The sequence below is a fragment of the Vespa velutina genome, chromosome 5, assembly GCF_912470025.1.
Source record: "Vespa velutina chromosome 5, iVesVel2.1, whole genome shotgun sequence".
NCBI classification, from domain to species: Eukaryota; Metazoa; Arthropoda; class Insecta; order Hymenoptera; family Vespidae; genus Vespa; species Vespa velutina.
In genome coordinates this window covers 8,350,567-8,362,681 of record NC_062192.1, presented here as the reverse complement: position 1 = coordinate 8,362,681, position 12,115 = coordinate 8,350,567, and the positions used below count along the sequence as shown (strand labels likewise).

At 28.1% G+C, this 12,115-nt stretch overlaps 1 protein-coding gene across 1 annotated transcript in view; it reads right to left on the bottom strand.

The window, feature by feature from the left end:
- Positions 1–3,896: 3,896 nt before the first annotated feature.
- LOC124949432 (adenylate cyclase type 10-like) overlaps positions 3,897–12,115 on the bottom strand; it is a 9,653-nt gene continuing 1,434 nt past the window's right edge. The window contains 23 exon segments of the mRNA XM_047494433.1: positions 3,897–4,685; positions 4,772–4,910; positions 5,008–5,119; positions 5,226–5,362; positions 5,626–5,858; positions 5,910–6,207; positions 6,308–6,534; positions 7,252–7,367; positions 7,515–7,963; positions 8,078–8,157; positions 8,480–8,655; positions 8,719–8,857; positions 8,949–9,030; positions 9,119–9,271; positions 9,343–9,434; positions 9,520–9,963; positions 10,063–10,168; positions 10,247–10,402; positions 10,467–10,594; positions 10,715–11,018; positions 11,108–11,367; positions 11,659–11,851; positions 11,983–12,106. Of these exon segments, the coding sequence (XP_047350389.1) occupies positions 4,545–4,685; positions 4,772–4,910; positions 5,008–5,119; positions 5,226–5,362; positions 5,626–5,858; positions 5,910–6,207; positions 6,308–6,534; positions 7,252–7,367; positions 7,515–7,963; positions 8,078–8,157; positions 8,480–8,655; positions 8,719–8,857; positions 8,949–9,030; positions 9,119–9,271; positions 9,343–9,434; positions 9,520–9,963; positions 10,063–10,168; positions 10,247–10,402; positions 10,467–10,594; positions 10,715–11,018; positions 11,108–11,367; positions 11,659–11,851; positions 11,983–12,106 (4,289 nt within the window). The 3' untranslated portion in view covers positions 3,897–4,544.

The following is a 12,115-nucleotide window of genomic DNA, read 5'->3' as shown; positions in this document are numbered from 1 at the left end:
TCATTTATTACTCTATCGATATTGCTTTCATTATCTTTCTCTATCATTGTTCCACGATGATAACACGTAGCATTAAATGTTAAACGTACATAAGACAAAAATAAACAAGTTTACGTAATTACGTTGAAGCAGTCAATTCTGTATATTGTACGTTCCTTACCGTTCTCTGATTATATTGAATTTTATGATATCCAAATGATTTTTTTATGCTTTTGAATAATTATATCAATATTCAATAATGCTTTACTACGTTAATTGATATAGACTGTTAGACGAATTGAAAACGATTAAAATATGATTAAAAGATCGTTGTAATGTAAGTACAATAACTCTCTCGTTAGAGGTTATAATGATAATAACGATATAATATTCTTGTCAATACGTTCTATATAAAATTAGATCAAATATCGTGCCAAAGAAATCTACTCCTCCATTCAGCATTTTTCGAAATTTTATATATTACTGTACTCTTTGTAAACGTTTTCTATATAATTTGAAGAGACAATTTGGCAATGTCGTAAAACGATTCTATTGGTCGAAAATCGTGTTGGTCGCACGAAACATGGAACTATCGGCTGCATATGGACGTATAAATAGTGCGTACTCTGTTTGTAAAAATTCCTTGAAACGTTAAATTATTATATTTTGTCTTGTTTTTGATAAATAAATGTACATCTCGTAACTGTCAACGTTTTTCAACTGTAGAAGAATTTAAGGTAACTTGTTTTATTGAACTTTCGAGAAAAAATTCGACCGTTTGCCGAAGTGCGGCAACGTACTTCCTCGAAATGTCTAACGATATGTACGCCCATATATATTTTTTACATATAACTTACAATTATTTTTGATAGTGCTGAAAAAAAAAATACGAACATTTTTATATCATTACAAAAGTTATAAATTGCGAGAAAAGGTAAGAATGAGGTAATTCATAGAAGTAGTTCTATGTTATCGTGGGACTACTTTTTTCACGTTGTTGTCTCCTCGTAACAACCACGTCAGTCAAATTCGTCTCGTTCAATATTTTTATTATAACGAGGATATACTTATATATGTATATATATATATATACAGTTTATATATATATATATCTTTTGAAATCTGATTTTTTTTTTTTCATTGTTTAAAAATGCTTTATTTATAATCTTTTAATTTATGACTCTTTTTAATAGCATTTAATTTTAAGAAAAAACGATACAGTAACGTATATAGAATTTCGATTCAAGGTGCAAATATGATGCTTACGTTACATTACATCGTTATGATGATTATGTGCTTTGGATTTATGTATTGTGATTTTTTTGAGAATTTTGCAATAAAATTATTTTTATTGTGCGATAATTTTTTTTATATTCATTGTTTTTCATACTGGATTTAATTTTTTTCAATTCACATTATTATTATTATTACATATATAACTATTTGCTAATTGGCAAGATAGATATTATTGTTAAGTTCTATAAGTATGAAATTGTTAAAATTATTAATACGTGTTATTAAAGTTGAAGGTTTTTTAGTTAATCGGATAAAGATACTGGTTTTAAATATATTAGTGTTTTTATTTCAGTTGCTCTATTTTGCTTACCACAGCTTCTGTAATAATAGCACAATGTTTAAGTAAAATAAATATTAAAAGACTAGCAGTATTTAGCATCAGTATTTAACATGGGAATATGTTTATTTATTTTTAATATTAAGAATATATCATTCTTTTATTTTATATTATTTTTATTGATGAAATATATTCATTGATCTTAATATTTCTTGTGTATATTAACAATAATCAAAATATTTCAAGTTTTATAATAAATATATTTCAGAACTGTTACTATTGAATCTGTTATGTAATAAAACTTATTAGAATCTTTCTCTCCCTTTTTTCATATGCAAATATCAAATTTTCTTCATATATTTATGTAGATATATATGTATATACTAATTTATTTAACTATGATAATGAATTTCACATATCATAAATATTTTTATAAACATATAAATGTAACTAACAGAGAGAACTGATACTTACAATATTAGTACAATTTGTTGAAGATATGGGCTAAAAAATTTATTGCTTGATATCATCTTAAATCAATACATTGATCCTATCAAATAAATGTCTATTACATATCTTATTTTGGAAATTACCGTAAATTAAAAATCATATTTTATGCAATTAAGAATCTATTTCGTCTGAAGTAATAAATGAATATCGATATTCATAAAATTATTATTTAGTATATAAGATTTACTAGAAAAATGTTTTCAAAATTACTTTATTATTTGATCTTTTAATTTTTAATTATATATTAACTTTCATTTCAAAAGGAGTTTTATAGTTTACAAATCTCTTAGTTCAAATAATAAACATTAGATGTCTCTGTTCTCTACATAGATACGTCCTCTATTGCTTTTTAGTTTTATGTGGTCAAATGAACGTATTTCATACTCGTGAACGTTTTTTATATCTAAATTATATATATATATATTTCTAAAACATTGAATTTTAGAAATTTTATAAAAAAATATATATTTTGAATGTCTATAGTTAAATAATATCAATTAAAATATAAACATTTATTTGTTAGGTTAGTTCTTTTGTATTCATTTTATAAATATTTATAGTTCTACACAAATATTTATAGTTCTAATCTCACAAATATTTATAGTTCTAATCTTAATATAATTGTTTTTATCGTATTAGATTACAAAAATATGAACTCTTTTTCAATACTCAAATCTGGAGTTATACGTCAGGCGGTGCAGTCCATTACAGTGCCAAGACTTTCAAATGTAATATCTGGAAGAGATTCTGGCATACTTTTAAGAAGTATACATCATATGTGCGAAAAACAGTATTTAAATTCTATACCATATACATTGGCGAATAATAATAAATCTTCACTTTTGCAACTTGTTTCACCTACAATTAATTTAGTATCTGGTTTGAAAATGAAAGGACGACTGCAGCTTCGTTGTGAACATTGTTATAAAGTTGCAAGAAATGAAAGATGGTATATAATGTGTAAAAAATTCCCAAAGCACAAGCAAGCACAAATTAAAAAGAAAGATTATAAAACTTGGATTTTGACACATGCTACACAATCACCTAAACGTCCATGGTGATAAAATTATGTTACACAAAGGTGATAATTTATTATAATAGAAGTGTATAGTAATGAAATGTATATTCATGTTCTTAAACCTTTATTTCAATATATGAGACAAATAAATAATAAACTGGTATCGTTATCTATTATTATCTTTTGTTGATATTTGCTACAGTTGACAATATGGGGTACAGTATTTTATTTTTATATAACTGCTGTTCATTTTTGAAAGTTTAAAAAGTCATTTATATGAAAGCATGTTAGGCCAAACTTTGTTTTGAATAGAATTGTATTAACATCTGTATACTCTGACTGCTGCAATGAAAAGTAAATATAAATGATATGTATTTGTGAAATCTTGAAGAAATAATAAGTTTCAATTTAGGAAGATAATAATCAAGTACTGCAAGGTGGACAAGTAGGTATGCATATAATTCGTGCTGGAGCACAAGGATAGCATTTTGGCACGCAAGGAATATAAGGACCACAAGGACTGCAAGGACCGCAGGAAAAGCTAGGTATCATAGGTGGACAACAGACTACTGGTGTAGGACAAGGTGGAGGCGGACAGACCTGTGTATATATATGTGAATATTTATTAATTATAAAATTCTAGAAATAATAATTAATAAAATAATTATAAAGAAAACTAGGAAGATTAATTTAGATTTAATATTTATATTGCCATAAAATTTGACACAATTAGAATATAAATATGTCAAATCAAATCTTACCCTTATTGGACATGTATAACAGGGTCGTACGCAAGGTGTAGGACATATTGGTGTACATGCTGGATAACAGCTTGGAGGAGAGCACGGAAAACACCTAATAATAACAGTAGTTTTAATTTGATTTCCATGATACAAAATATATTATTTTATGCTTACGACATATTTGTTGATAAGATGTAGGTTTTTGATAAATTGAAATTTTGCAATCAAAAGGTTTATTTTTGTTTAGATTTAAAATAATTTGTTTCTGGACATGTTACTGAATTTATTGAAGTTTTCCAAATCAAACAAGTTAGTCTTTTGTTTTTTTATTTTAATTAATAGCACTGCTTAGAGGAAACACGCAGAAAATTTAAAGTAACAAGAAAACCGAGAAATAAAGTACTTATTAAATAATTATACAATTTCCAATGGATATATTATATAAAAAGAAATATATATTTACAATTTAAAGCTTTTGTATTATTTTTAAAATTAATCTTAAAATGGCGCCCATTGCCATTTTATAAGTTTAACCAATGATCGTTGTTTTCTTCGCGTAATATTATTTTGTAAAATAGTAACCTTGACATACGCTCAGTTTGATTTGAGAAGGCGTTGGTATGTTGTGCGTGTGTTTATCAAATGGATTTAATTACTTTTTATGTACAATAGAATATATTATATCATTAAATAATCATTTCAATAAAACAAAATATAAGATTTAATAGGTCGGTACTGGCAATGTATAAAAGATAATTTTCGTTTCGTTCGTATTAATTTCGTTCCAAGTTGAAGACGAAGGGATCATCGATTGTTGTTGCCACAAGTCACGTTCTATCAATGGCAGTTTTCCTTCCCAAGCCTACATACAAATATTCATGTAATATTAACGGTAATTTGTAATCATCTAAATAATCATGAATTAATTATAAATATATTAAAACAAACTTGTTTACAATGCATTGCCCATCCATATATCATTTTATTATCCATTTTGAAAGATATTTTTATAGCTTTTTGTAAAATCTTTATAGCCATCTTTTTGTAACCCCGAACCATATAATAGTAAGCTTTTATTAATATGTACCTATATAAGATCGAAGGCACACTTGTGTAGGTATATCGATATTTTTTTTCTTTCTTTTAAATTAATTTATAAAAATGTGTCTTTTTTTTCTTGTTACCTTGGTCTCGCAATTTTCACGATTTTCACCATCTTTTTAATATTTTTTAAAGAAGCTTTGATACTCGTCATAATATTTATAGCTTTGGCGTCATAATTGTTCACATAATGTACTGGGTAAAGATAAAAAAAACATATTCACATGCTAAAGAAGGGTGATTTTTTTCTTTCCCCTACTCGCCCCTTGCATTGCAAAAAAAAAAGAATATGAGTACAAACCGTAAGAAATGAGCATTCCTTCGAGTTCTTTCAAATCCGTAATAGTGGCTGCGACTAGGTCTTCATCGGTACTCTTTTTTTCAACTTTTTTTTTTATCCATACCTTAGATGCTGCCCATTCTTTGTTTCTAATACACCTGAAAGAAAGATAAAAGAGAGATATTTTTTTTCAAATTATTACTATTAACACTTTGCACTCGAAATAATCTTCACAAGTGCTGCCAAAGTTCGACAATTATACTCGATGTGTGCCTCCCAGGCACCAACAATATGCATACAACTGATGAAGCCAAAAAAAGTTCGACCTGTTAGAACTTTTAGCCAAGAAAAAGTTTGAGTCCAAAGGGTTAATAATAAAATTAACACACATGCACGCACACACGTAAGATAATATATATACCATAGCCACATTGATATAAAATATCGTCTTTCGGCTTCCGAATCTCGCAGGCTCAACAGATTTTCACCTTCTTTCAGATAATAACGTTCGCAATTTTGATAAGAAAGAACTATCAATCCTATATCCAATTGTACTTCGGCACACGTCGCGTAATACCACGTACGACCGGACTTGTCCATATGGTTTTTCGACACAAATTCTGTATGGAATATTATTAAGTTAAAAGAAAAAAGAAAATAAAAAGGATATAATTAGATTAGAATACGTTAACGATATAACTGTTAATGATCACCTAAGTCTCGTAATATTGAGACAATTTCGGAATAACGACAAGAGATCATCAGAAGATTAATGAGTCTTGGTAAAACAATACATTCGGTATTTGTTAAATTAATAGATTTTGCTAATCTGATAATGATGAAACCGATGTCGATGGCCTCGTTAATTTGTCCTCTTAGCCAACGTGAGAAAAAAACACCGGCATAAAGTTCAATAATTATTTTGAGATCTTGATACTCTATCATTCTAACTTCTTCGTTACACAAATCGATGCTCTCGTTTTCCAAATACTTAATGATGTTACTGACAAATGATTTTTATTTTTTAAAAAATTATTTCGTTATTTAGACAAAAGTTTCGTTTAATTTCATACTTATGCATGTACATATATGTATGTATTTACTACTTCGTGCAATACATGTGGCCGATAGTCAGCATGTTGGTGTAACATATGGATAGTATCAAGAAATCGCTGGTAGAACGTGCTTTGTTTAATGCCCATATTGCTGCCAATCGAGTCTCTTTTTTCATACCTTTAATCTTAGAAATTAAGATTAGGTTAAGATTAAAAGAAATTAAAATTAAGCAATACAGGATATGCCGAAAGTTTTTGAACGGGTCGAAAGTATTTTAAAATCGATTCTAAAAATCAATTATTTTTTTCTTCTTCGAGATTTTTTAGGCTAATTTTTTTTTCTTCTTTTTTTTTTTTCGTTTTTTTTTGCCAAATTCTAAAACCACGAGGCTAGCTTGTAAAATAGCAAGCCTAATTAAACTTCTCGGTAAAAGAAAGCTCAATTGAATTTTAATATCATCCTTCGGAAAGTTTAAAGAAACTTTCGGCCCACTTTGGCATATGCATAATCATGTTCATCTTTCCCTCTTTTTTTCTCGCTATAATCATTAGACTTTATACCTTATAAACTTCGAATATTTGAGCCAAGCAATACGCCAACTGATTTGTATATTTCGTAGCATAATTGTTTTTGTCGTTATTACTTTTACGTTTTCTTGAACAGAATAATAATAATAATTTAAGTTTGTTTAATTGAAATATAGTTTTCAAATTGATCATTATTTTCGTTCGTGGAAAATGGTAGCCTAAAGTATTCATCGCTTTGTCCAAGCTTTTCTCGGCTTCTGAAGTGTAGCCAGATTCGAAATAACATTTACCTTGCAAGGTTTGAATCTTTGCGGTGAGATAAAGAAATGTAATTACCTCGTTTTTGTTTGGATCGAATATCTGACGATGAGTAGAAGAGAAATCACATTTGGCTGTTTTTTTTTATTTTTTTTTCTATTTTAATATTTAAATATCTGATTAAATGAGATAGGATTTACATATACCTGTTGAAGTGTAGTCTCAGCCTCGTTCAACAATTTCCTTGCTTGAGGAACATTTTGATTTTCAATGCATATCTCAGCGAATTCCAATATAGCGATTAAAGTCTTATCATTATCACCTAAAAAAAAAAAAAAAACAATCGTTGATCAATCGATTTGAATTTCATGTAATATTTATACAATATTTCCTATCCTATAATATAATCCTATAAATTATTATTCTATAATATTTTATATATATATTTTTTTTCTTTGTTAAAATTTACCAATTCTACGACAATGCTCAACCATTTGTGTATAAACGGTTAATAATATCAGATTACATTCACAATTAGTGAAATCAATGTTGGAAAAAGTACGTATTAGTTTTCTCTTTGATTTTCTTAAAATATTTAAATAAGGTAGACTATTTTTACTGGTTAACACATCTAAAAACATATAAATCATCATATATATGTTTATTATCAAATATATTTATTTAATCATTATTTTACTTTTTATTTTGGGTATGTCGAATAACTTTGAACCTATTTCATTAAATTGTCTTATATTCAATGGATATTCTATCGGTATTTTTCCTACTTCGTCCAAGAATTTTTCACCTAATAATTTTGAAAAATATCCTTCGCCACATGATTTGCAACGTCTGGTATTTCGTTCTAAATATTTGAGTGCCTTCTTGTGTAACTCGATTTTTTGATCCTCCGTGAGTAATCTTTAATCAAAATTATTTTTTAGATACTTTAGTTACGATTTAAATTGAATTAAATTTTTTAGATACGAAGTTGTTACATATAAAAATTTAGGTTGGACGTAACAGATTGTTTACCTATATGTTGTGTCTTGAAATATCGTTATCTTGAAACGTATGAGACCGCATGATGCATATTTCGGCATATTGGCTAGTTCCTCTAAATGGCAATCGGATTCAAAGTAAATGTAAAAAAAAAGTATTTGTTAAGAATAATTAAATAACTACCTGGTATCACGATGCCAATACATCTACATTGAATACCTATATCACCGATATGATTACGCATTCTTCTGTAGTATATAATAGGACCAATGTTTTTAGTAAAATCTCCCATTCCGCATTCGAAAATTCGAATTTCGAAAAGTTTACGTATAGCTAATGTCCCCGGGAATTCGAATAAATATATATACATTTATATATATATATACACATACAAACATACGATAAATATGTGTATATATATTTATCGTACTGTTAAATTAAATATATATATATATATAGTAATCCAATCTTACTTAAACCTGTGTCTTTCTTAGACATTTCAGCTATACTTTCCAACATTTTTCGGCAAACAAATACGCCAAGTATAGAAGCACATTTAAGTAATAATTGATCGAGTGGCGTTAAAGCATCGAACACTTTTAAAATAAGTACTGAAAAAGAATCCTAATTATATATTAGTATCCTTGTATACGATAGTAATAATTTCCTTTTACCGTCAAAGTTTATTCGCATATTACTATTCATGATTAATGAGTTTTCTAGTGTTTTTGAAAAAGCTACGCTTATCAGTTCGCTATTCAAATCGATTTCATCTTGATGAATGGTGTTATTGATCGATAACATTGTATCATTCTAAAGATAAATAATAAATAAATTTATATGATAAGTTGGTGCATTTATGTAAATAATTTTTATGCATTTAGAAAATGACTAATGTGCTAACCATATAACTTGTCTTGTACATTTCCCATCTATCCTCGCGAGGTAAACTGCTTTTTTTTAAAATAGTCGAATCCAACATGAATCTATTATATATTTGTAATAAAGGGAAATTAATAAATTCAATTATTTATATTTTTCAATTGTTTTCGATATTATGTTTTAACTTACTACCTTTTTAACATTTTTAAATCGGGTAAAACATATCCCATTGACTCAGCTTCTTTTCTGGTAACATTTATGATTTCTAGATTATTACTTTGCATGAGACTCACCAAATAACTTTCAATCCAGCCTGGATTTCCTAAACTTCGTTCTTGAATAAATCTAAATAAATAATTCTAATATATATAGAACTTTATACTCCTGAGAATATCATTAAAAAAGAATTAACTTGCTTTTCCAATTCTGTAGATATACCAAATACATTGAGTATTTGACACACAATACCAACATGATACCATTTATCGATACCTTGCAGTTCAATGACCTTTTATAATAAAATAAAAAGAAAGAGAAAAAGGAACCAAACCATATCTATGTTTCTGTTAAGTTATATCAGATTCTAATTAAAAATAATTGATTTTTGCAAATTTACATACTCGTGCTTTTTTCAATAATGTATTAGCCAATTTGTATTCTGCATCAACTTTTCGACCAACACTAATGACGAACAAAAACATATTGATGTTGATAAGAATATCGAAAAAGTTCAATGACTCTTCGTCGGCGTATTCAATGTCGTCAATAATGATGATCCAGAGTTTTTGAAAACATTTTTTTGTTAGATATATTAAAAGTTTTTCAAGTATCCTATGCTTTTCTAATTCCTTAAAATTTGTGTATTCTTCGGTCATTGGGAAACGAACATTGAAGACTTCATTCAACACACAGAGATATTCAGGATAAAGTTTATTGTTTAATAAACGCATCAACTTGTCTTCTCGATCCTTTGAAGTTGACGTTGATGAGAATTTCAAGGGTAAAGAGAATATTAGATGGAATAAGGTGTACGGCTTCTGTTCTGGAAAAGTGTTTTCTTATTTCTTTTTTTCTTTCTTTCTTTCTTTTTTCAAAGATTTATTATCAACGCAAAAGAAAATTTCATGGTCAACAACCTGCATGTCTGTTGAAACAAGAGAAATGTAATTTAATGGGATACCATTTGGTATGTTTAATGCCATTTCGTCTAACATCCTCGTTTTTCCTATTCTGGGTTCACCTCTATATCCAAATATTCGTAGTTAGTTACAAAATCCTTTATTTTCTTTTTTCGAATTAGAATTATTTCATAACGTATACCTTATTATCAATGTATTGTACTGTGGTTCAGTTGTTGAATGATTTTTCATGACTGTGTAATCTAACATAGTTGCTAATAAGTTTCGAAAAATTTTCATTTCTTTAGCTCGACCTAGCAAAGGATATTTGCTCCAAATCAATTCCGACGTTTTATCTCTGCAATCGATTACTTGCGAAATTAAATTGAACGTTAAACATTAATTAAATAAATCATTTTTACTTGACTTGTTCTTCGAACTCGTAAATTGGACCAATGTCTATAATTCCTTTCAAATATTTTGGCTCTTGTAATTTGAAATGGCTACCTTCTAATTGAGAATGAAGAAAACTCTCTCTGTCACATATAACCTACTCAATGTTTTTTTTTGGGAGGGGGGGGGGGAGGAAAGAAGAATGAAAAATAACAAAATTTTATAAAAATGAGAAAGGTAACGTTCTATTATATATTATATGTAGCAAATAATTTACTTTATTTTTGTAAACCATCATAAGTCGAGCAGCTCTGTTCACCGCCATTCCAATAACTGTATACTCTCTTCTTAGTATGTGACCAACAACGCCACAGTATGTCATCCCTGTTGTAACGCCAACAGTGACGTCAGTAATATTTGTTAACTCTTTCAAAGCAATTCGCAATCTGAAGCCACATTTAAGGCCAATTTGTGATTCAAGTTCATGTTTATCTCCTCGCAAACCAAAAATGCAAAGAAACATTAGGTCTTTGTCAAAGAGAGACGTTTTGTTGACACATCCTTGCATCCCATTGACTATCCTTCATCAAATTTGTCGCGTTATATTTAATCGATCTTGATTTCTCAGATATAATACTTTTAAACAAAAAACAATCCAAGAAAAGTATACCTGCATACGAGTTTGTACGCTGTGTCGATTGATCTCATCAATTGTTTATTTTTTATTTCATTGATGGTTGCATTGACAAATACAATAACGACTTGTCTCATTTCGGACAGATATTTCAACGGTTCATCCATTTCGACTGAACGGACAACCGGTCTTAATATATAACTTTTCAAAGCGTCTTTCAAATGTGCTTTCGCTACTTTTAAGATTTTTGGTCGTACTGAAAAAAAAAGAAAAAAAAGAAAAAGGACAAAATTTATCTACTGCTATTAAGAATCTTGTCGTTTGATTTTTGTCATGGATTTCGTGTTAATAATGTAATTTTACTAACAAGTATAGTAGGTCATTTTCATATTTCTTCGATACATTAGGTTGTCCGACATATTCGTTAACGCCGAAGTGTCATTATTCGTTGTTAATGGTGATTCGTCAAACAAAAACATATTATTCCAGTTATCTGTGAATTTGTTGGATCCAATTTTTTTTCTTTCTTTTTTCTTTGTTTTCATTTTCTTTTTTCTCTTTATTATACTTTTCATTTATATGGATAGATATAATGTAAGTGATTGATTTAGTATACCTTTTTCATTGTTCGCTTTTTCATTGTAAGAACTTTTCAAAGTATACCATAAGGTAGAACAAGTTATAACAAGAACATGTAAGCCATCAGGAAGTGTTTCATAGATGTAGTCGATTGGATTTATCCATTGCCAGGTGCTAAGTGCTACTAAAATATCGCCACCTCTAGACGAATTATCAATCAATTTAATAATCAATTATAAATAATATAATTAATTATATGATTAATAATCAATTTAGTAATTTTGATAACTTCGTGTTAAATTATTTATGTTATTTTTATACGTGTTATATACTTGCAAAGTTGTTCGGCATATTTAACTTCCCACACAGGCCTACCGGTTATCATGTAATGCGACATTTTCTTTGGATCACCGATAGACGTAAAATATGTTGTACCAGACGCTATGGCTAGTTTTACTATTAAGA